The sequence below is a fragment of the Staurois parvus genome, unplaced genomic scaffold (genome assembly GCF_062004578.1).
Source record: "Staurois parvus isolate SC_StPar_1 unplaced genomic scaffold, SC_StPar_1.0 ptg000381l, whole genome shotgun sequence".
NCBI classification, from domain to species: Eukaryota; Metazoa; Chordata; class Amphibia; order Anura; family Ranidae; genus Staurois; species Staurois parvus.
The window spans coordinates 384,759-410,757 of record NW_028318177.1 but is presented as its reverse complement, the minus strand read 5'-3'; the positions used below and the strand labels follow the sequence as shown (position 1 = coordinate 410,757).

General features: G+C 40.8%; 1 protein-coding gene across 2 annotated transcripts in view; it reads left to right on the top strand.

Annotated features, from left to right (window-relative positions):
- Positions 1–25,999, top strand: part of USP8 (ubiquitin specific peptidase 8) — a 95,523-nt gene that overhangs the window by 61,584 nt on the left and 7,940 nt on the right. The window contains exons 11-20 of one of the 2 annotated variants that reach the window (XM_089685693.1): positions 2,274–2,687; positions 5,626–5,703; positions 6,196–6,270; positions 6,363–6,616; positions 6,741–6,953; positions 7,887–8,097; positions 13,069–13,305; positions 13,756–13,898; positions 14,009–14,138; positions 16,361–24,102. In XM_089685693.1, the coding sequence (XP_089541819.1) occupies positions 2,274–2,687; positions 5,626–5,703; positions 6,196–6,270; positions 6,363–6,616; positions 6,741–6,953; positions 7,887–8,097; positions 13,069–13,305; positions 13,756–13,898; positions 14,009–14,138; positions 16,361–16,546 (1,941 nt within the window). In that variant the 3' untranslated portion in view covers positions 16,547–24,102. Of the gene's footprint in view, positions 1–2,273; positions 2,688–5,625; positions 5,704–6,195; positions 6,271–6,362; positions 6,617–6,740; positions 6,954–7,886; positions 8,098–13,068; positions 13,306–13,755; positions 13,899–14,008; positions 14,139–16,360; positions 24,103–25,999 lie in introns of those variants that run through there. The other variant, XM_089685695.1, reaches the window with a different exon arrangement.

The following is a 25,999-nucleotide window of genomic DNA, read 5'->3' as shown; positions in this document are numbered from 1 at the left end:
GTGGAACTAATAAAATGCTGCTTTCACACTGATCCATTTTTTTAGCTTAAAAAAAAAAAGCGGAAGAAAAATGTGTGACCATACAACCCTAGGGAACTCTTCACACTGATCCATTGCAGGGTCGCTGCGTTTCTTTAAAAATCTTGCTTGCTGCATTTTTGGTGCAGGTTTGGTACGGTAAAAAAAAAAAGTACTTAAAACGCACCTCCCCATTGAAATGGAAAATGTGGCAAACGCATAAAAAAACCACCCACGCTGCATTTTGGTGCAGTTCTTGATTCACATGTCCTGTAAAAAACACTCCGCAAATGCAGCAGAAACAGATGTGTTTTTTCTATGGCTCAGTGTGAAAGAAGTCTAAATGCCACTATAACTACCACGTTTGCTGGACAGCTTGGTCTGAGAAAAATAACAGCTCTATCAGCTTGATAACAGGTAAAAAAAGAGGAGTAAGGGTGAGGCTCAGAAATACGTCATGTTAATGCTATTGACAGGCTGTAAATAAATAAGATAATGTTTTATCCTAATCATACAGTACAGAACACAGGCTGAGCATTCATAGACCTGTGTTATAGGCTGATACTTGATTGATTTTACAATGATTGATTTTACAATGGTAAAACCTTTGACGACATGCCCTCCGGATGCTCTCTTTATCACCCTATCCCATTTTGTCAGTCCTCAATTTTTGCTAGTGTCCTGAGCTGATGGACCTCTTCTCCCTTATGAAGAAACCACTCTGCACTTAACTGGTTTTATTTTATCTTCGGATTCTTCAATCAACTTTTTTTTTTTTCCTAAAACCATAATGGAGGCAGTGCATCCGAATTGCCACAAGATCAGGAGTGAAACCCGGACCACAATGTCGGGATGGCCTGTAATGTTGCTTCAGGCACTTGATCCTGCTGGGCGCTCATCTTGGCACTTTGTGCAATGAATGTAGTTAGCCGCAGAGTGCTATACACTTCTAGGCTGTGCTCCATTCCTATGGAACGCAGACCCTGAAGTTGGGGGTAAGCCCACCATAATTTAAAGAAGCAGGTACTTTAAAAATGCCAAACCATATACAGTACCTCTTATTAAAAAGCAGTAGTCGTGCTCCGGTCAAGTGCCTTTGCTTAGGCTAAAGGGAGCATGCCTTCAAGTCTGCTGTAGGCACAAAGAAGCTGTTCCTTAACATTTTAGCCAGTCGCAAGGTTAGAGGCATGAGCAGATCTGTGTAAAACATATGTACATATAGTCAGGGACTGCGATTTAGATGCTAAAGTAATCTATGGGATGGTAACTTAGCCCAAGTAGTAATTGTTAATTCTGGGTGATCTTGAACAAAGATGACATCAGCCTGTCTGAGAGAGAGAGGAACATGTAGGCATTGTCAGGGGAAGTATTGTGACATCTGGGAGAAGCAATAAATGCACAGTTAGGGCTCATCCGTGCCGACTGCACACTAAGGGCTCATTCACACTAGGCTGTTTTGCCAACGCTTGCCAAACGCCCCTATAGCGTTTGGCAAGCGTTGGTCCGGCGTTTGCGGAGCGTTTTTTAACGCTCGGCAAACGCCGCATGCGCGGTTTAGCGGCGGTTGCTAGGCGTTTGCTGAGCGTTAATAACGCCCCACAAACGCCTATAATGCAGTTTGAGTGGTGTTACCGCTCCGCAAACGCCCCGCAACCGCGCCGCACCGCAAACGCCGGCCGGGCGTTTGCGGAGCGGCACCATAGACAAGAATAGGAGGCTTCAAAGCCTCCTGACTCGTCCAGAGGCGTCCGTTTTGCCGCGACGCGACGCAAACGCTCCCGTTAGAACAGCACCATGTGCTGTAATGTGCAGAATTGGCAGAGGCGTTTGGGAAGCGGTAAAAACGCTTCCCAAACGCCTCTCTGCCGCCTGCACACAACGCTAGTGTGAACGTAGCCTTAATGATCTGTTTTAGCATCCAGGCAGCTGTCAGTTTTGTCTGCGGTGTGGAGGTGAAGTGATGCACATTTTCAGCACAGTACACCGTTTACTACATTCATGTCTCCATACAGCAGTGCTGTCTGTTGTGGTGCTGTGTGGTGGCATGCACTGCCTACCTGTGCTTTGCGGTAAAATACTACAGGTCTACATTTTATTACCGCTCTCTGCACCTCACCTCCAGGCTGCATTGCAATGTGAATGGGTGTTTAGCATTTATTCAGTGCGCAAAAAAGCGTGAGTCACCATACTCGGTGAATGAGCCCCTACGCTTTCACATAACTTAATGTTCTAATCGTTTTTCTTCTGTGATGTAGATTGACCGCACAAAGAAACCTTCAGTGGTGGTTAGTGAAAACCCCCCAAAAATAAAGACTGAAGTCAAAGACAAAACGGCAATAAATGGTAAAGTTATCCCTGATCGTTCCACAAAGCCAGCATTGAACAATAAACCCCCCAAAGTAGACATGGATAAAAACACTCCAGAAAAGGAAAAGACAGAGAGGCCTGTGGATGACATCAGAGAGGTTGATGGACCAGAAGAAAAAGAAACAACTAAGAACAGTATTGGTGAGCCTGACCAGGAATCCCCTGAAAAGAAACCTGAACAGGAGAAAAAAAAGCAGATCGTGACTGAGAAAGAAAAGAAGGATATAAAAAGCACAGGGGAAGATCAAAATGTTTCTGATGAAAGAAAGAAAGAAGTGACCATATCACCCATTCTAAAGAAGGTGAGACACTCGGAGTTATTCATACTATGCACATAGACAACTGTCATCACTTTTAAGTAGGCTGTTCTTGATTTTATATAGAAGGTCCTAAACCCAGGGCACCCTGTATTCAAATATACACTTCCTCTCAACTTCGGTGTTCTGGCACTTTCCCTTACAAGCCTCTATGTTTAAAGCTGAAAGCTAGGCATTTGTTAAAAAGATAATTAATTTATGTGTGGTTAAAAAAAAAAAAAAAAAAACTGGCCCTCTTGCCCACAGGTACCAGAACCCTTGCATTGTAAATGCCCATACATTATACTCATGTTTAGTCAAGCATCATCATGTAGTACAGCTGTGCACAGGCATTCATGTCTAGAGATGGCTGTATGCCGTGCCTGGGCTTTCCAGGTAGAGGACATACACTAGAATTTACATTGCATGGTCTGAGATGCTTGTTTTACATTTTATTTTTTTTTTAACTAATACTTTGTTGAAGCTTGATTTTATGACCGCATTCAGTCTTTTTGGGTAGCAGTCGATCAGCATGGCACATCTTGCCTTGGGAATTTTTGCTCACTCTTCCTTGCAAAAAATGTTCAAAATCTGTCAGATTGCAAGGGCATCTCCTCTACACAGCCCTCATCAGGTCACCCTACGGATTCTCAGTTGGATTCAGGTCTGGGCTGTGGCTGGACCATTCCAAAACTTTGATTTTCTTTTGGTGAAGCCATTGTTTTATTGATTTCGAAGTATGCTTTGGGTCGTTGTGCTGAAAGGTGAAAAATCCTCTTCATCTTCAGCTTTTTAGTAGGCCTGAATGTTTTGTGCCTAAATTTACTGATATTTGGAACTGTTCATAAGTCCCTCCACCTTGACTAAAACCCCAGTTCCAACTGAAGAAATAAAAGCCCCAAAGTATAATGTTGCCACCACCATGCTTCACTGTGGGTATGGTGCTTTTTTAATGTGCAGTGTTGGTTTTTTGCCAATCATACTTTTAGGAACTATAACTAAATAGTTCAATCATGGTCTTAGACATAACTCATTTTCCTTCATCATCTTGGCAGACTTGAATTAGGCTTTTACAAAATATAGCCGGGCTTGGATATTTTTCTTAGTAAGAAAAGACCTTCCGTCTTGCCACCCTGCCCTACAGCCCAGACATACATAGAATAGGGGGAGGTTGTTGTCACATGTAGTACACAACCAGTTCTTGCCAGAAATTCCTGCAGCTCCTTTAATTTATTTTATTTTTATTTATTTCAGGTACTTATATAGCGCTGTCAATTTACACAGTGCTTTACATATATATTGTACATTCACATCAGTCCCTAACCATCAAGGGGTGTACAATCTAAGGTCCCTAACTCACATTCATACATACACATACTAGGGACAATTTAGACAGGATCCAATTAACCTACCAGCATGTCTTTGGAGTGTGGGAGGAAACCGGAGTACCCGGAGGAAACCCACGAAGGCACAGGGAGAATATGCAAACTCCAGGCAGGTGGTGCCGTGGCTGGGATTCGAACCAACGACCCTAGTACTGCCAGGCGGAAGTGCTAACCATTTACCCACTGTGCTGCCCTCACACTGGGATTCGAACCAACGACTCTAGTACTGCCAGGCGGAAGTGCTAACCATTTAGCCACTGTGTTGTGCAATGTTGCTGTAGGCCTCTTGGCAACCTCCCAGACCAGTTTACTTCTTGTTTTTTCATCAATTTTGGAGTAAGGTCCAGTTCTTGGTAATGTTACTGTTGTGCCACATTTTCTCTACTTGTTGGTGTCTGACTTCACTGTGTTCTATGGTATATCTAATGCCTTGGAATTGTTTTTTGTACCCTGACTGATACCTTCCAACAACAAGACTCCTTTGATGCTTTTTAAGTACCAGAATAAGTTCAAAGTTTTGGAATGGCCCAGACAGAGCCGGACTTGAATCCATTTTGATTTAGAGCACTTTTTCAAGGAAGAGTGGGCAAAAATTTCCAAGGCTAGATGTGCCATGCTAATAGCCTCCTACCCCAAACAACCAATTATCTCATAAAATCAAAAGGTGCTTCAAAAAGTATTATATGTCACCCTAAAGAGGTAGTAAACACCGCTTGGTCATTTATACCTACAGGTAAGTGTATAATAAAGCTTATCTGTAGGTACAATGAATATCTCCTAAACGTGCACTGTTTAGGAGATATACACATTTTCTTCAGCCAGTGACATCATCAGCACATGCACACTGCGCTCTGAATTGAGGTCACACTGAAGGTGCTGCAGCCATGACTCCCGTACGCATGTGCAGTAGTAAAGTTATCATGGCTCGGTCATTTAAACAGCTAGAGTCCTCAAATGTGGAAGGAAGATTGGGTGCAGGTGGAAGCCCTGGCAACAGTGATAGTTTCCGTTGGAGGGATCCCTTTTGCAGGTAAGTCTGTCATTAAATTGTAGGACCGTTTTTTTGTTTTGTTCTTATATGACGTGACTACTGCTTTAAAGGTGGAAAAGATTCAGAAGTGATATATCTCGGTCTAATTATTTCACATCTGAAAAACTTGTTATATATATATAAAAAATGTATTTATTATTATTTTTTTATTTGTGAAAACACACACCGTGGATATAAAATGTCTACTTTTAAAAAAAGAAATTAAGCCTTGTGATAATCTTTATACAATACATAGGAAATGTTTGTGAAATCCTTACGAGTAATCTCCAATCCCAAGGCTCACTTGTGAACATGCAGTATGTGTTATCCATGTAGCAGAAGTCATGCCGTATGAGGCATCCTATGTAAGAGGAATGAGACCGTTTTATTTAAATAAAGTTGCAATGTTTCAGGTTTTGGATATAAATCCAAGTTAATTAGAATTTTGGTTTGATCTGTATTATGTATAGAAGCAGATGCTTATTGCTTATTTCCTACTTGTACATTATGTTTTTGAATAACTTTGCAGCCCGAAGCAAAGAAAAACACTCCTGATGATAAAGCTAATGTCCTTAAAAAAGAAATAAATGAAGATGAAAAGCCTAAAGTGAGTATCATTTTTACAGATATGTTCTTTTTTTACATTATATTCACATCTATATAAAATAACTTGGTCACTTTAAAAGTTGCTAGCAGATACACTGTAATCACCTAGAGGGGCCTGCACATATCCGCAGCAGGCCTCTTCTCTCTCTGCTATGGCTAAGTGTTGGCTCTTTTGAGTTTGTAAAGCTCCAATTTCTTGATATAATTGGAACTTGCCAGTTCCCTTCTGTCATCTTCTTCACGTTCTTATTGGCTCATTACTATGATGAATTGCCTCCTTGGCCAGTCGAAATGTATGTGAGTAGGGAGGAGGTAGGCAAGCATTCAGAACTTCTGACATTCGGCCATAGCAGAAAGTCATTGTAGCTGCTGCCTGTATGTGCACTTCTAGGAGGGGCCTCTAGTGGAAGCTCCTCTTTTAACCGTTGAACTAATTTCCTGATGATAACCAAGCCAACAAGTGTCGCTTAAACTTACAAATGTTTTGATTTAGAGGGAGCCTTTGATGCGAGCTCGAAGTGAAGAGATGGGTAGAACTGTACCTGGAATGCCAGAAGGTTGGGTCAAGGTAATACATGTGTGTTTATGTGCATGTATATAACATGTCTGTTATGTGACTTTTGTAGGTAGTTACTAATGCAAGCTTGCCATCCTTTACAGTTTCTTGAACCTGTAACTGGTACTTACCGATATTATCATTCTCCAACTCACACGGTTCACATGTATCCACCTGAAATGGCTCCAACACCTACTTCTACATCTGCTCCAGTTCAGAAAGTCAAGCCGCAGGTGCATGCAGACATAGACAAGGAGCAAACCAAGTTAAAGAGATCTTACTCTTCACCAGACTTAACCCAGGCTATAAAGGATGAGGAAAAGAGGAAGCAAACTCCTATAATTAACCGTGAAAATAAGTAAGTATTTATAGTGTGTGTATGTATGTATATATATATATATATTATAATGAACACACTGCATATAGATACTGAATGGCATCTGAAGATTTATACAAATGTGAATGTTTGTTTTTTCTTGTAGACCAGCAACTCACACTAAAACTGAAATCACAAAACTGTCAGCATCTAAGATCCGCAGCCTGAATCCAGTGTTTGGAGGCGCTGGTCCAGCTCTCACTGGTCTGCGGAATCTCGGCAATACTTGTTATATGAATTCCATCTTACAATGTTTGTGCAACACTCCACACTTAGCGGAGTACTTCCACAAGAACTATTACCAGGCAGACATAAACAGGTAATCTATAAAACATATGTGTTAAAAAAAAAAAAAAAAAGTAAGTGCATGATGAAAACATTTAGTATATTTTTATTTTTGAATCCTAAATTTCAGTAATTTATGTAGTGGTTGTTTAACCATTTTAATAGTGCGCCAGCTTAGTTCTCTTGTTCTGGGAAGGCGTCTATAAATGTCATACCAGAACATGCCTCTCGCAACCCCCCCCCTCAGGGCACGCATCAGGCTCGCTCTGTGACCGCTGTGTCTTTTGAGCACAGCTGATCACAGATCATGGTAAAGGGCCAATCACAGCAGGCCTTTACGATGTGATCAGCTGTATCTGTGTGAGAAAGAGACAGCCAATAGTTGGCAAGGCTGTCAGCACTTTGCACTGATCAGCAGTGCTCTGATAGTCCATGCAGCTTCTCAATGCCTATTAGTACAGGTTTTTTTAGTTTACAGCGCACCGAAATCTAATGCTATTTTAATTTTTTTTGCTGTATAATTCATCCAATTAAAAAAAAATAAATGCTGGAAGCATGGATACATAACTTTGTATATACTAAATTATGTATTTAATGCACTCTAAAAAAAACAGCTTAGTCAGAATACAGTAGCCGGCAGAGCAGATTCCTCCATCCATGTTGCTTAGCATGGAGGGGGGAATTCATAGATTTTTGTCATTCAGCCAGTGTGGAATTAGAGAAATCTAAAATTGTGCAGCCAGCCTTATAGATGTAATTTCAAACAACATCACCTTGTGTCTGGATAGAAAGTAGCAGGATATACTTAAATGGCGCCAGTGCTCCCAGATGCCAGAGTGCAGCTATTGATCACTGTCAGTGTAATTATTAAGATGCGTAGACTCCACATGCATCAGTTCTCGCTTGAAATAATTTTTTACTGTATTGGGTCTGCAAAGTAATTTACGCAAGAAATGTTCTTTTACAGATCAAACCTTCTGGGCCATAAAGGGGAAGTGGCAGAAGAATTTGGAATTATAATGAAAGCTCTGTGGACTGGTCAATACAAGTATATAAGCCCTAGAGATTTTAAAGTGACAATTGGGAAGATCAATGATCAATTTGCTGGATACAGCCAGCAAGACTCACAGGAGCTGCTTCTCTTCTTAATGGATGGACTCCATGAGGATCTCAATAAGGTACAGCTCTGTGTATTTAAAGTATGTGTCCCACTGCTATTAATAAATTAAATTTGAAAATAGTATTAGAATTTAAAATTTTAGTTGTCGGAAATGATTTTTCAAATGTAACAAGTTTTTTATTTTTTACTTTATTTCTTATGCCCTTCTGCTCCTGTGACTCTCATCAACATTGCATTTCAACAGTGCTTATGCCTTGACCCAATTGTCAGGGTTTTTTTTACTACCTCCTGGCTTGGGTCATTTATGTCAAATTCCCCCTGACATGCACATTGCCATAATCCACTAATTGTGTGTAAATGATCTCCGGACAATTACAGAGGTTGAACAAAATTATGGAAACACCAGGACCACCTTTTGGAATCCAAGATGGTCTGAATTCTCCTGGGAATTTGATAAAAATAAGTCTGGGATTGGTGATAATGGAATCTGATAACAATTTTCATGCAAAAATCGTTCCAGCGCTTGCAGAGATGCCAGAGGTAGAAAAAGAGCCCAAACCTTGTTCCCCAAAATTGACCATAGTGGCTCTATGATATTAAAGTCCAGCGACTGTGGCACCTAGGGAAGGTGCAAGACTTTGTCTGCACGGTTGTCAAACCACGATTTAACAACACCAGCTGTGTGAATTGGAGCGTTATTGTCTTGGTGAATGGTGCTGTCTTAGGGAAAAAATGTCTGCACCATGGGGTGCCCATGGTTGGGCAAAATTTGTACATAGTTGCTGGTGATGATGGAACCTGCAGAATACCAAGATATGGCTGCCCAAACCATGATTGTTCCTCCACCATGCTTTACTGTTGGCACAAGACAGTCCTAGTCATAAGCTTTGGATGGTGTTCACCACACAAAATACGTCCGGTGGATGGGAACAGTGTGAAGCTCAATTCATCAGACCATAATACAGTCTTCCATTGACCGACAGTCCACAACTTATGGGTGTTGCACCACTCTATCACTAGTGGTTTGACATTTGCAGCTCACCTGTGAATGTTTTGCTAATGGAGTTCCCTCCACAGTTTTTGTGGACATGGGCTTTAAAATACTTAGATTGAGCACTGCAGTCACTTTTGAAGCAGTTATTTTCTTATTGCGGGTCACAATCCTGCACAATGCTACAAATTATGTAGTGTTTCCATATTTTTGTCCAATCCCTATATTTATTTCATTGGCTACATGACAGTTTGGATCTATTTCATATGAAATCTATTAGTTGATACAATTATAATCTGTTTTCTAAAACCACTCTAAGGCCTCATTTACATGGGCAGTGAGACCCGTTCACTATGCATTGGACGTTTGTTTATGTGGTTGGAGCCATCTTGTGCTGCTATGGGGACGCAGTGGCTGCAGGGACATAGACGTGTAGGTGGGCACACTCACCTGCACAACTGTCAAATTAGGACAAGTGTCTGTGTCTCTGCAGCGATTGCATCCTCATAGATTTGCACAAGCAGCATGCAGGAAGCACCTGGCAGCTCCAATTGCATAAACAAATGATTGTGTATGGGCCTCAACACCCATGTGAATGACACCTTAGAAGCAGAGTACATCCTTGGGGTACATTTTACCACTGGTTGGGAACCTGAGCTCTACAACACATGTGCATGCTTACAACTAAGTGAATTAACGGGCCTAAAAATCTGATATCAAGCATCGCAAGTCCTCATCTGGTCATTCAATTGGGTTTTTTTCCCCTGAAATTTACTTTGAAAGTTGTAAAAATCTGAACTGTGCCGACTAGATGGGGGGGGAACCAGTAGCTGTGCTGATTTCCAAAAATGGTGCGTAACCAGTCATATGCCAGCTATGGTTTTCCTTGTGTGGGTTCTAAAATGAGAGCCGACTTGGCTGCCTCCTCCTCGCCTCCCACCGCATGATGTCCAGTAATTGTTTTTATGGTAAGTGACAATATGTAAGTTACCTATACAGCACAACTTAAATTTTTGTTTCTACTTTCCATTTTATGTGTCCTTTGATGACCCCTTTAGAGAGTAAGTAAGCAAAGTCATTGGTGTATGTCCAAAAACCCATTTGTCTTGTTTTTACAGTATAGGTGTGATTTTATGTTGTGTGACTAGAATGAGTGCAGCTGTGTTGTTGACATAGATGGGTATGTGTATAACATTTGTGTGTAGTTTGCTGTGCTTTATAGACTATCCTCTCCATTCTGTTACCATTAATTAGTGTGTATGTTTGTCTTGGTTATACATTGGTTCTGTTTTGCATACTGACCTAACTCCTTAAATCAAGCCTTCACTCGCAAACAATTAGTCATTATTCAAGCTCTCTTCCCTCCCTTTTACATGTTTAAAAGTTTTTTGGTTGTGTTTTTTTTGGGGGGTTAGCAAGTACTTGTCCCAGCCAAGATGAAAATGATGTTTCACTCAGTCTACTTTTCTTCCCACCCACAGCCTCCTGCTGCACACGTCACAGATCCAGGGGGCCTCCTCCTTGTTGGTAGATCACATCCATTTGCAGTATTGGGGGGGGGGGGGGTGGATGAGTTGGCTGAGAGTGATCAGGAAGTCACAGCCGGCTCCCAAATCCAAGATGGTGGTGTCACAGAAACATAAAGATGGGTGAAGACTTCGGGTTCTAGGACAGCGGTGGACTACTTGGGCCAGTAATGCGTGTTTTGTCAGTTTGTTTTTATTTGGGGGGGGGGGGGGGTTAAGCAAGTACTTGTCTCAGCCTAGATGAAAATGATGTTTCGCTCAGTCCACCCCTCTTCCCACCTACAGACTCTTGCCACACATGCCACAAATCCAGGAGACCTCAGGGAGAGGCTCCCCCTTGTTGGCAGATCACACCCATATGCAGTGTTGGGGGGGGGGGGGGGGAGTTGGCTGAGAGTGGTCAGGAAGTCACAGCCAGCTCCCTCCCAAATCCAAGGTGGTGGTGTCACAGAAACAAGAACACGGGTGAAAACTCGTTCTAGGAAGACAGCGGTGGATTAAATGACTAAATGGGCTGGTGATGCTTTTTTTTTTTTCTTTTTTTTTTTTGTTTTGTTAAGTTAGCAGCTCCAGTACTAGTAACTGCTGACCTTTAATTTTTGGCTACCCAGGTGGAGTTCCCCTTTTAAGCTAACAAAAAAAAATGGGGGCTACTGGGATCATCATTGCTTATAGGTTTAAATGCCTGACGTAACTGTAGCAGGCACTGGATTATCTTTTGTGTCATTTCAATAAATTATTTTTACTTTGTCACTAGGAGATTGACTTCAGGGTTAACTCAACCCTCTGTCACCCCCCTCTAGAAAGAGGGAACCTCAGGGGTCAGTAGTGGAGCTGAACCTGGCTGGCCTTCGCACTGGGTTCAGGCCACTGTTAAAGTGACACTAGTTTAAGGGAGGTGTTCAGAGAAGGGTTTCTCATGTAAAAGAGCCCTTAGGGCACGATAAAGAATTTTACAGTACACCATGATGGCTCCCACTACACCTAACCCAGGATCATTGTGTGAACGTGTCAGTAGATCGCAGTGGTGGTTGGAAGTTGTAGTTTTGCTTTTCTTAAGGATGCCATACATGGCTCAGATTTCAGAGAGATTCATGATGAATCAGCCAAAATAAAAGCTGTGGGTTCCTCTGTAAGTCTGTTAGTGTATGGCCAACCTTCGACTGTAGTAATAAATTTAAGTTGAATTTTTCATGACAGTATAAAGAAGGGGCTCCATTTTTTTTTTCTTCTAATTTTGGTTTCTCGCTTCTGATAAGAGTGCACGTATATAGTAGTAGCAGACTGCACGTTCGCACTAGGTTTTGTATGGCAGAAGTGTAATATAGGATGGCATTATAATCGGGAGCGTACCTTAGTGTTACTAAACCCAGGACCCTGCATTCACTATATCTGGTCTCCCACAGAACAGAACACGTGGAAGTGCAATTAATAGTAAATATAAACTGCTAAATACCTTTTCCCAACAGCAGTTAGAGCGGTCTTGTGACTTCTGTCAGTGTTCATCTGAGCACTGGTTAAAGCTTGTAGGAGGAGTTTTCTTTCTACTCTAGGAGGATGCAGAACCTCTTACCTCTGTCTGGACAGTGCTGATTGGCCCTGTGCTGATCACATGCATTCTCCCAAGAAAAAAATCCTCTCTATCAATACACACGAAACTGAGCATGTGCAGAGTGTCTCCACATGGTATGTCTTATCTGGAGATAAGAGGGGGGCACTGGAAGAAGGGGAGGATCAGAGTCGGGATCAAACAGATTTTTTACACAATGTAGAAGATTAACCCCTTAGTTTCCACAGTGAGTATATCAATCATACTTTACTGCATATAGAGTCTGATTTTGCTGTTGTAGGTTTAGTAACACTTTAAAGGACTGGCATTGCAAGAGAACCCAAAATATCTGCCTCTTTGGGTGCCCAGCTTACATTTGTCACAGGTCTCCACTAAAGTATAACTAAAGGCAAAACTTTTTTTCTTTTTCTTTTTTGTTCTTTTTTTCTTTTTTTTTAGTTCCGGATAGATTGGAGAGGGATTACAACCCCTGTTGAGTTTTTATTGCTGTCAGTGCCCCTATTAGTGGATAAATAAAGAGGGTGATTCTCCTTGAGAGTGAAAGTGAAAGCAAATGTCACCATAACAGGAAGAGAGGGGAAGTCTTCCAATGGGGACGCTAGTTCTGGCAACAGCCAGGGATTCCTTCACTTCAAAGGATTTTTCTCTCTTTTGTGGCCATTGGACTGGAAAATTAAGGAAAAGCTCTCCAATGGGGTGCAGATAGTGAAAAACAGAGGTTATAGTTTTGTCTTTTTGTTCTACTTCAAAGGCCATCTGGATTACTGTTGGTGCTGTCCGTTATAACAGAACATCCACATGATGGTAAACTGTAGGTTGTCACATAGTTCTTGTTGTGCCGTCAATAAGTAATCCTAGCTGACATTTACTTGAAGCACATAATGCAGTTTGTGGAATTAAATCTAAATATTATTTGTTGAATAACGCACGTCTTAATTGCAGGCAGATAACCGGAAGAGACACAAAGAAGAAAACAACGACCATTTAAGTGATCCTCAGGCTGCGGATTCAGCTTGGATCAAACACAAGCAACTTAACGAATCCATCATTGTAGCACTTTTCCAGGGTCAGTTCAAGTCAACTGTCCAATGTCTAACCTGCCACAAAAAATCCAGAACCTTTGAAGCGTTTATGTACCTGTCACTGCCACTTCCGTCCTCCAGCAAATGTTCCCTTCAGGTACGCATCAAATCATTCTTTTTTTTTTTTTTTTTTTTGTGTGTGTTTAGTGTCCTAATGTACTGTCAGCTGTTTCCATATTTAGATCGCTCCTACTGTTTGTATATTGAGGATCTTTCTCTTTTGTTTGTAAACTATCTGTGTTATACTTTGAGCTTTCACCTAACCTGAAAACCATAGTCTTTTTGCATTCCAAAGTTAGTATGCTAAGGTAGGTGAGGTTATGGCTGTCGAGTTTAGGTTCTATTAAGGGCTTGTTCATATGTGCGCCTGTTTTAGACTCCGTTTACACGTGTGAATGAGGGATGGTAAAGACAAGTGGTTGAGCCATGCTTTTACAAACCTCTGACTGCCAGGACCTAATGACCCTTTTAAACTTTATTTTCAGACACCCCAAGCACAATCAGGAGTAGCCTCTAATTCATGTGGGGGTTTTTTGTTTTTTTTTAGGACTGCCTTAAGTCATTTTCTAAGGAAGAGAAGCTCACAGATAATAATAGATTCTACTGTAGCAATTGCAAAACTAGAAGAGATTCCACAAAGAAAATTGAAATATGGAAACTCCCTCCTGTTCTCCTAGTGCACTTAAAGAGGTAATGTTCTCATCTTTACCTTTTATTTATTTTTTTTTTTTTGGAGGGGGGGGTACAAGAAATAGAACAATTATACACCTCTTCATTTGCACTTCTGTGTATGGTTCCAGATTTTCTTATGAGGGTCGGTGGAAGCAGAAACTTCAGACATGTGTGGATTTTCCCTTGGATCACCTTGATCTTTCACAATATGTCATAGGACCCAAGACATTTAAGAAGTACAGTTTGTTTGGAGTTTCTGTAAGTATTTTTGCTTAGCAAACTAATGGAGTGATGGCTACACTGCTTTGTTTTTCTATCATCAAGCTCTTTCCTATGACCTGAAAAATTAATATTGATGCTGATGGTTTAACAATGATCTGTCTTTTTCTAACAAGATGTACAGAGCCTATAGCATCTACTGTGACAAAACTGCAGCATTTTTAATTGGTGGACATTGCCAGTAGGTTGAGTCGGGCCACATTTTAGCTCTTTGTGGGGTGGTAACACTACACACAATTAGTATTTCCAGTCTCACTGTCCCAGTAACAGCAAGTAACTAACTCATACTGATGTTGGGCTCATTTAGTTATGATCCAGTTGTCTCCAAACCCGGCTGCATGGAAAACTTTGCAGCTTTGACACAATACATAACACTTTAGGCACTAGTGGGAACAGATTTTTTTGCACCAGGAAATGTTAAAATAAGTGGAAGATGGATAAAGGATATAAAATGGGAGATTATGCACGTTTCAGAATTTAAAAAAGAATAAGGATTTGTTTGTTAGAATAGATGAATGGAAGTATAACCAGTTGTCTTATTTCGTTGCAAATTTACCACAACCATTTAGGGATGTAGGAGAAATGAACCCGTTTGAAAAACGAATGAATGCTGAATTAAGCCCAAAACACATCACCTCTAGGATATATAAAATCCTTGTGGACTTAGATGATGTCGAGCCCCCTGGATATTTAAGTAAATGGGAAAAGGAACTAGGAAAAAAAATCAACCCTTAGCAAAGGGAAGGTATTTTTAACCTAACACACAAGGTAGTAAACATTCGCACATTAGAGATGAACTACAAATGCTTGGCGAGATGGTATTTAACACCCAGTATAACCCATAAACAGCAAGGGGAAAGCTCCCTGAGGTGCTGGAGAGGATGTGGAGAAAAGGGCAATATGGAGCACATCTGGTGGAGTTGGCCGAGGATACAGGTTTATTGGAGGGAAATAGCATATTATATCAAGGAAATATGTGGGGTAGATATTCAAGGGGACCCACTGAAATGCTTATTCTACTATTCTGAGCCCATGGCGGAAGTAAATAGGAATAAAGTGTTGAATTGGTGGATTGAATAGATAGAGTGAAAGGCATTTTCAGAATGGAAGAACTGAGAAGTTTAGAGGAGGATAAGATGGGAATATTTAAAAGAATATGGAGAGGTTATAGAATGTATTTATTCATTTAGGGGAGAAAAGAAAAAAGTATATTTTGGAAGATGGAATGTTTTAATGTTGTTTATATAAGTATGAAATAAAAAGTAAATAAAAAAAAATAACACTTTAGGCACTGTGTAATATTTTTGTACAGGCAAAGCAAAGTGTAGAAAAAAAAGTTTTAAAAAAATCAGCACAAGGGATATGAATTCTAATCCAACGTATCCCTTGTGCTGGAGGCAGCTGTAATAGTTGAAATCCAAAGTCCCCTGCCCCCCTTACCATACCCCACAGCTGTAATTTTCCGGTACCATCGCTGGACCTGTGACAGGTGCTCATAGCATCGAGCGTGCCAGCTATGTTCCCCCCTCTTCCATTCATCAAAGCTGTACTATAGCTTCCATGAATTGAAAGTACTCTATAAATGGACGACAGACAGATGAATGAAAGGTGCTTGTCTTTCCATCATTTATTACCTTTCATTCATAGAGGCTGTACTATAGCTTCCATGAATGAGAGGTGAGTGTGGAAGTGTGGGGAGGCTTGGCACTGTTGATGGGTAGCTGTCACAGGTCCAGCTCTAGTATTAACCCCTACAGCACCAGAAGGTTACAGTTGTAGGGTATGGGAGGGACAAGGGAACTTCGGATTTTCACATTTACAGTTGGAAGAAGCACAAGCGACACTTTAGATTAAATATAAGTATTGTCCCTTTTTTCTAAGCATAGGCTTCAAACAACATTTTGCAACCCAGCACCTAGCCTGTACTACCTTAGTAAAGTTGGCATGTCGTCCCTGACTTGAGAAATATTCATACTTGCAGTTCTGGAGGTGCCTCCTACCCTTTTGCTTTTATCATGGCATACCTTTGTATGAATAGTTGGCTGGGCAGTGTGAACAGGCAGTGTTCTGTGATAAATCGATTACACCATTATACAAATTATTTTGAATCTGAGTAATGCATTTAGGAAGTTTTTTTTTTCTATTATTGATTTTGTTAACTGCATAGCTGTTTTGATGGCATATAATTATATTTCACACAGAATCACTATGGAGGGTTGGATGGAGGACACTACACAGCGTACTGTAAAAATGCATTGAAACAGAAGTGGTATAAATTCGATGACCACGAAGTATCGGACATCTCAGTGTCATCTGTAAAGACCTCTGCTGCATATATTCTATTCTACACATCATTGGATCTTCGAGTCTCAGAGTTGACTTCTTAGAGGACAGTCTGCAAATATATTCCTTGCTTGGGTGGCTAATCATTGCTAATGGCCAGAGAGAGGAAAGAAGACTTTTTGTTCCTTTTCCTGGTCCAAAAGTGAGAATTCCAATGCAGAAATAGTGATTATAAGAGGGAATCAGCATTATAACTCACTCGTGCAAATTATCCTATAGTCTCATCAGTTTAAGAAATAGATAGATTTGCCTTGAAAATGTCCTCAATTAACCCTGAATATGTCATCTCTATTTGTAGTGGCCTTCTCTTCCCTATTGTGTACGCTTCTCTACTATGACATAGAAATGGTCTCAGCATATTTGGAATGTATATGAAGCAAGGACTGCCTACTTGCACATCATTGCTGTGTATATAACCAATTTCCTTTTGTCAGATAATCTATTTATATAAAATATGTTACTCTACAGCACTCTGACATGTTGTCTATTATCCCAGAATGCCTGGTCTTATGAAGATGTGTAGAAATATAGAATGAAATTAAATCAGAGTACTTGTCTGAATTGACAAATCTGAATTATAATATTCTAAGACGTACCTGTCATTTTCACAGTGTGAGCTGCTAGATTGTACTGTCTAAATCAGACCTTTATAGAAAGCTCCCCGGATGTGACTGTTTGGGAGATGTACTCAGCTATGAAAGACACCTCTGCCCAAAGCTGGTGGAGGAAGGAGAGCCAGCTGGCAAGGCAGATGAAGCCAGCGCTAGATTTTCTACAGAGCCTTTCCCAGCTTCCCAGTGAATCTGTTTTTGGGTTATCGATTCAGCATCTATTTGTGGCTCAGCACTACGTTCTAAATAATACAAAAAGGCCCTTGCAAACACCAGCGCCAAGGACTGCTGCACCCAGGGGCAGACTGACCATTTGGAAACTCGGGCACTGCCCGGGGTCAGTAGGGGATCCCATGAGATGCCCCTGGTACCTTTTTTATAGGCTTTTTTGAGTTTGGGCAAGGACACAGGGGCCCCAAGATCCCCTATTGCCCGGGGGCTCCATGAGTTGTCAGTCCGGCCCTGGCTGATCCCCTGAAAAGTTTGCCTTTGTCGGATTGCTTTTCAGAGGCATGTGACAGGTATTGAGAAGGTGATATGTCATCTCACCGCCTGTTTAATTCCCTAAATGCAGCACTGCCACACCTCACTGACATGCATTGCATGTGGTTGTTGGACAGTTGCAGCGTGGCTCTATTCACGTGAATACATCGTGTTTGGCAGGCAGTAGTGCCAGGGGGATTAATTCCTGCCGTTACCCCAGCCTGGGCAAAACCCCAGCCTAATGGGGAATAGTTGGGGGGGGGTCTTAAAAACGCAACTCATCTATGTGTTATACTGAACCTTTAGGCACTCCATTAGCAGGAATATAACAGGCACTGTCTCCTTGTTAACACATCTTCAGCTTTCTGACGAATATTGGTTCAGCCCACAAAACTGCTGGAAAGCTTAGCGTACAAGTAGACTATAGGCGACCCTATGAACAGTGTCACATCTGTATTCTCATCTACCTATTAAAGATGGCTCAGTTGTAACTGTGTTAAAGTGGAACTAAACTCCTCAATGAATACTTTTGCTTTAACGATCCATCATCCACTTGTCGGCACTGGCAGCTTCTCCTGGACTTCATCTGGGTGTCGGCCTTCGGCCATCTTGATGGATCAGTTCCGGATGACGTCACTCCCATGCTTGCAAAGGAACGCAGTAGTTTTGGCACACATGTATGGTATAAGCTGAGCTGTGCATGCGCAGGTCAGTGTACATTCCACAGAAGACTCCCAACAGGCAGGTAGATTTATCATATTGCATGTTTATATGTAGCTATTGTGCTTCAAATTATAGAATGAATATAGGCAGGAAAAAAAACACAGCGAAAAAAAATATCCTGCCTACAGTGGCTCTTTTTAGAGTAACAGGTGGCTTGCATTAGTCCTTTTCCTCCTCCTTTATACTCAGTATGGTCCTATAGATCATTTAATTGTGGTGAACTCTACATGCACTCTAGTGAGTAATAAATATAGAAGTTATGTTTTAGAACAACAGACTTTATTTGAATTGCATAAACTAGAGCAAGTCTGGAACAGCTGCCCATAACAATATTCTTTGCTTAAAACATATTTCCACTTTTGCAGTCAAATCTGAGAAAACTCCACCATTATGTTTGTGTTCAAATTCACATAGCACTCCTGAATTTTATTCATTTATTTTTACATTTAGCTGTTTCTTGGGAGAAGGTGTCATGGCTGACTGCAAGCATTTTCCAACAAGTTCTCATTGACAAACAATAGAGAAGCCCAGCTTCTAAACATTTAACCCTTTGTTAGGGCAATGTTCAAATCTAGTTTACAACTGATTCTCCAGCACAGTATAGACAGGGTTGATTATGGCTCACACAGCTCCCCAACCCTCTCATAGTCGGAGAACTAAGATTTGTCAGTGCTGTCGTTTCCAGAAAAAAAAAATCCCAGAAAAGGTGAGCTGCTGTTTTTAGAGTAACTCCACTTTTGTTGAGAAAAGTTACATTCCCCTCTGGGTGATCTATGTAAATTGCAGGGATTTTAATTTTGTTGCAGATTCTTACCTTTTGTTGTTCTGAAGAAATAGCTGGCTGTTTGTGTCCATGAATGAGTGAATCTGTATAGGAGTGGTTTCATAATTCTCAATCAGCTGCTGCACCTGCAGGGATCGAATGAGAAAAATTGCAGGGTCTGCATCCCTTTTAGATGTGATTTCCCTTTGGAAGTATTGCTGTAACTAGAATATTTTGTTTTTTTATCATTTAAATATTTATAAATTTGTCAGATAAACAAGTTCTACAAACATACTCATTAAAACCTTAGCATGTTATCAAAACATTTATTGTTTCATCCCTTTCCCCCTGCTACGTTGACTTCCCCACATCCAATCCCTGACCCCTTCTGCTCTGCATTTTCCCATTCATTTCTGGAGATCATAATCCCTATAAAAGAACAAAATCTGTTTCCATATTATTCTATGTTAATCCCCCATAGCCTCTAAGGCTAGCCTTGACTTTTTGAATTCCTCCAATTTGTTCCATCTTGTATGGTGACTCTCCATCTTATCTTCATTCAAATGATAAAGTTCCTCCAATTTACATATTTGATCCAGCCTATCCACCCAGTCCTTTATTTTTGGCACCTCCTGTCTCCTCCAATACTTGGATATCAGTCCCTTTGCTGCTAGAATATTTTGATGCAGGGGATGCCCAAAATGTGACTTTTGGGGAAATTGATGAGCCCAGCATGCAAGCAGAAAATGGCATTTCTGTCACCATCTGTGTACAGAACACTGCCAAGCAGCCATATTGCATTGCATTTTACAGAAAATGACAGCCCCTCTGGTTGAAAAGGACAGAATTTGTCATAATATTTATCTACAATATGACTTGTGTCTTAATTGTATACACTTTTTTTTTTTTTGCACGAAAGTGGAGTTACCCTTTGTAATGTTATGCTATGTGGACGGGAACATGTAACAAATATAGGTGTTTTCTCAATATGTCTGCAAAAGTGGAAACATGTTTTATATTTCAGTTTAAACTCTGATTGCTGTGGGTAACGGCATCACTTTTGCATCTATTTCCTATTGCCTGTTTTTGTACACTAAACCTGTATTCTGCAGATGCTCTAATCTATGAGTTTAACACTGAAAGTTTACAGGTAGAACTACACAGCTATTTCAGCCCTTCGTATTCGTGAGACACCTAGAACCATCTAAAACCGCTAACAACCTCGTGTGTCTACCAAACACTACAAAGAGAAGAAATGACTGGCTTGTTGTCCATATTTTTACTAGAAAAAGAGGTGAGTTTGGGAGGAGCAATATACTATAGATACTTGAAGGTGCATCGGTGCCCAGGCCATATTCTTAAGAAGCAGAAAAGGGGCTTTCAAACAAGCCATCACTGATATCTCTAGCTGCTTGTGCTGTGACGCAATTTATTCTCAATAATTGGACTCGTTCTCATGTGCAGTAGCTTTTGCCGACCCTCTTAAAAGCGATCCGCAGTGAGTCTATTTTCAGAAGGTGTTTGACAAGCAGGGTTTAAAATCCTACAGATTGAACCACCGCAGACGCAGGGCGGTAGTGGCGCGGCCCTATTCACTTTAATGGGCCACTTTCAGGGGCAGTGATGTCTGTTGGTGGACAGTAAAACCACATCTCAACCTCTTTCTTTTACCAACCCCTGGCTGCCCATGTGAAGGAGCCCTAAAACCAGGTTCAGTTAGTTTCTAACAGCTTAAAAGCACACTGTCTTTGCCAACGTATTCTTAACAGTGCCCCGAGCACGGATCACAAACGCAGTACATCTGTGGCCACCCAATCACATGGTACTTCAGTACTATGTGATCTGGTGCAGCGCATTTTTTTTTAAAGTAGTGCATACACTTCGTTTTCTGTGTTCCACTGGGATTTGCAGGCAATTCCTACGAGAGGGCTGAAAAATCATACCAAGCAGGAATCGCACAGGAACGTGCACTGTGGTCCCATGCGATCCCGGTGTGATCCAACCCTTTAAACTGCTTTCACTACTTTATCAGGATATGTAAATACTGTACCTGTGCCCAGACTATGCAAATTAAAGGGTTAGCTCACCTTTCTGTACATATTTTATCACCTTCACCACTTTGCAGACAATTGTTCAGATTTTAAAAATCTGCCCTTTTCCTATTACATGGCTCTATGTCCTACATGGCCTGTCTGCAGACCCCCCCCCCCCTTCCTCCCCATGGTTAAACTGCTGGGCAGATCATATGATAGCTATGTAGAAGTGGAAAAACCAGTTACTCCTGCGCTTGGGGATGGACTCAATGTCATTAGGACCACATAACGAAATTCTTGGTATATACATGCCATACTGCCTTCAAAGGATCGGGGGAGTCCTAAAGTACTGAATAGAGAAAAACAAACAGAGGGGGCACAGGCCTAGTGCACTACCTTAAAAATATGTTTCATGGATGTAAATAATAAGTATTATACTCACAAATAGTCAAATAAAAGGCACATCATAAAGAAAGCTCTGTCCCATTCACACTGCGTGTCTGTCTGTAGTGAGAGCTCTGGACATCCAAAAGGCTGACACGTTTCGAGGACTAGCCTCTTCTTCAGAGCCCAAGAGGGCTACAGATAGACATGCAGTGTGAATTGGACAGAGCTGTTCCTTTATGATGTGCCTTTTATTTGACTATTTGTGAGTATAATACTTATTATTTACATCCATAAAACATATTTTAAAGGCCATGCACTAGTCCGGGGCGCCCTCTGTTTGCTTTTCTCTATTCATATGATAGCTGTTCCAGGCTTGTTCAAGCTTTGGCCATGCACTTTGTGCTCGTTCTCCCTCTAGCAGCAGCGACTGAGCTCATTGGCAAAGTTTGAACTAGCTGGGAGCAGCCACTGGGCATGCACTCCTAACTTTCAACCCGTCTTTTTGTCTACCCAAGACAGAGGTGATAGAACACCTAGAACTTTCTGCAGACAGACTGTGCAGAACATAGAGGTATGCAATGGGAGAAGAGGCAGCTTTTTAAAAATCTGAACATTGCTTTGCAGTGTGCTGGGGTAATAGAAAGAATGGAGGATTTTTTGTTTAAGAAAGTACAGAAAGGTAATTAAGCAGCCAAAAAAAAAAAATTGATGTGTGGGAATGACAAGTTCAGCTATATATTATAAATGAGAATAGCTCCAGGCTCCATGCACACTAGCATATCTTAAGCTCCTAGAGGCACTTTTGAGCATGCTCCTAGAAGCTAATAGCGGAATCCTATGTGCCCATGCACACTATTTTATGCTAGAAGCATTTTTCAAGCTTCAGCGTTTAGGAGCAGAAACAAAATATAGAGTTTATGGGAACTTTTTCCCAGCAGAAAAAAATCACTAAACGCTCCGAGAAGCTATTATGAGCTTTTTTCTGCTCCTAGAAGTGAGTAGTGCTATCCTATGTGTCCATGCACACTATCTTATGCTAGAAGCATTTTTCAAGCTTCAGTTTTTAGGAGCAGAAAAAAAAATAGTTTTTGTAGCGTTTTTGGGCAGAAAAAATGCTAAACTCCTTTTTTGAGTGTTTTTTTTCCTTCATGTACTGTAAAAAACGCTAATAAAATGCTAAGGCTCCTAAATTCTAAAAAACTGCTACTAAAAGCTTGCACAAAAACGCAAATTTCAGCCTTTTTTATCCAGCGTTGTTTTCTAGCATTTTTTTTGAGCTTATAAAAAGCGCTAGTGTGCATGGAGCCTAACCCCTGGTCCACATATGTGCGGGCCACGATTTGCATGGGCACAGGAGCCCATTCATTTGAATGGACTCCCATGCTCCAGGACACGCAGGGAAGAAGTCCTTGCACTACTTGGGAAATCGCAGCCCGCGCGGGAACTGAGGTTCCCAGTATGGTTGCGATTTTCAGTGCGGGCGGCATGCCATTATAATTAATGGGTCCTGCATTCCTCTGTGTGGGTGGTGCGGCTGCAGGTATTTGTGCGGGTCTCGCAGCTGCACCACCCGCACAGATGTGAACCAAGCTTAAATCCGTATTCTAAATGCTACACAATATGCAATAGGCAGCATAATTCCACAAGACCGCGCCTACTAACCTGGACTGGTCCTAGATCCAGTATCGGAATGAATAGGGTGTGATGTCAATATCTGTACCCCTGGACTTCACTGTGTGCAGGAGTCAACTGCACCTTAGCTTGAATTTAGCTGCTCTGTTTGCCAACTAGGGAACACTGCCTCATATTTTTTATTCATTTATTTTTTACTACTTTGTACTTCCTGTCTAACTTCTTTCCAGTTACATAGAATAGCTTAGTCACTAGGAACCCATTCTTCTGTTAGGGTGATCTAGTATTGTGCTGTATTCAGTGCAGCATAGTGCTTGTTCATAAGGCATTTGGCATCCTAATTTATCAACCAAGAAGGTATGATGGGAAGGTGTATTTGAGGTCAGCCCACCCTGAGCTTTTGGCAGATCCTGCAAATTGAAGCCACCTGTTTCTAATGGACTCCGATGGTGAGATCTCTGTGCTAGTTTCCAGGACTGTACAACCGCATCCATTACGAGGAGGGGTCCTATTTTCGCTGTTGGATTTGTCATTTACTTTAAATTATGGAATTCAGAGATGTAATATACACGTCAAGGTGGCAATGAATTCTAACAATTCTAGAGCACCACAACTCAGTTTGAAGCCCCCTAAGTCACGTCTGGGTAGACATACCTTTTTGGTGTATTTTATGTTAAACTGCAAATGTGTGAATGAGATACAAGAGTCTGGAAGTATTGTCTCCTCTTATATTGATATCGCCACTGTGAACTGTTAAAATCTCACTGAGCTCATCTCGGTCTTATGAGCCTAATAAACTATGGAAAGACCTATTTGACTTTGCCAGGCCGCTTTCAAATGCAATGAAATGTTCCATTCCAATGATTTCATGCTGAGCTGTATAATTCTTCTATTATTTTGCTAAAAAGTGTGCACTTAATTTTCTCTAGAAATGCATTTTATGAAATAAAGAACTTCTATTTAATTCACTAATGATATAGATATTTGTAGCCTGCAAATTATTTGATGGCTCCATGAAGATCTGCTTACCAGGTTTATTTTTGTAATGAGATGCCCTCTTTGTGTTTGGAAAATAATAAGCACGTGCAAGTTCATATTGCCAGGTAAATATTTTGCTGACAGGTGTGTTTACAACAGTTTATGCTCCACTTCATATAGGGATTAAAAAAAAATATGGGGGTCCAGTACAAATACGAACATATTTGCAAATGGCAACAGTAGGAAAAGTGAAGCAGACCAAGGATCCTCATTATAATGGAGGTGGTGTCACAATTATTATAAAACTTTCCAACTGCTTTTTAACCACACTATGTCCTCAGCATGTACCTGTATGTCCTTAGGTTGAAGTGGTTATTCTGGGATCATAGCTGCAGCCATAATCACACTATCAAAATATGCAGTCAACAATGGGCTTTCCTGTAGACCTGATCTGAGTGGCTCTACAGCTGTCTGATCACTTCTACAGAGCACGAAAGGGGCCCCCTCCCTCCTACTGTTATTCTTGGGCTCCTGGTGCAATTGAGGAGCCTGGGATCACTGCATCCTGTCTGGCCGGCTGAACACAGAGAAAAGGAAGGTATATCTGTACCTGCCCCTCCTCTGTGATGAATGAAACCAGAAGTAACAAAGATTTTGTTGGTTTTAGTTTGTTGTTTGCAAGCCATTGTCCGCTTGTAAAAGATCTGATTAAACCAATCTCAGTTTGATCAGATGCTTTTGAGGACAGAGGAGAGCTTTGGGGTCTACTAGATCTCTCAGTGAAGAGTACCTGTCCATTTTGCCCACATGTTGTACATTCCTTGTGATAGCAATAAAGTTGATACAAAAAAATAAAATAATTAAAGACCATAAAAAAAGAAAAAAAGTTAACACTCCCCTCCCCCATACACATGTGATCTATGCAAGTGAGAGCAGTAATTCTATCCCCAGACCTCCTGTTTAACTCCGAACTGTAAAGGCTTTCAAAGTGTTGCCTATGAATAATTTTAATGTTCTCTAGCTTGTTGCTATTCCATGGGCATGCACAATTTTAAATCACGACATGTTTGGTATCTATTTACTCAGTATATCATCATGTTTTACCGAGAAATTAATGAATTCCAGTGCACATAAACAGAATATAATGTCTATTTTTGTCTGAAAATTTGCATTTTAAAAATGGCTGCACAAATATTGTGCAACGTAAAATTGCAACAACCACCCTTTTATTCTCCAGGGCCTCTACTTTCAAAGAATATATAATGTTTGGAGGTTCTAAGTAATTCTCTAGCAGGAAACAAAATAAAAAAGTGGCTAAGTTGTATTAAAAAAATGCAGAGCATGGGGCAAAGCTTGCATGGCATCATTCCTGCCCACACCATCTAGAAAAAAAATTTAAAAAAAACTTACTAAAGCTCTAGATATTTTCTAGACATATTGTGGATGGGGCATGCAATACTTGAGCAGACTGCTCCATGGAATAGAGCTGTCCTCGTGGTGCTGCCACAAAGAGAAGTTTTTATATGGCTTCTTATTTGGCTTAAAGAAAACCTGTACTGATATAAATATGTAGGCAGCCATTACTCACTTCCTAACAAGCTAATTGACTTGATCTGTCTGCTGTCAAAACTTTATGGGTTACTCTCCCACAATTTTGCAACTTTGACGTGTTTAGTAAATCCGTACATATCACAACTCCTTTGTACATCCAGGTGAATTGTACCTTGTTTTTTTCTGGACAAATTGTGCTTTCATTTGGTGGTGAATGTTAATGGATATCACCTGATTTTATTTTTTTTCTATTATCAAAGGAAAACTGGCCCAAAATTGTAAAACAAAAAAAAAACAACTTTTAAAATGTAACTGTATATTTCTTGTTACTACCAT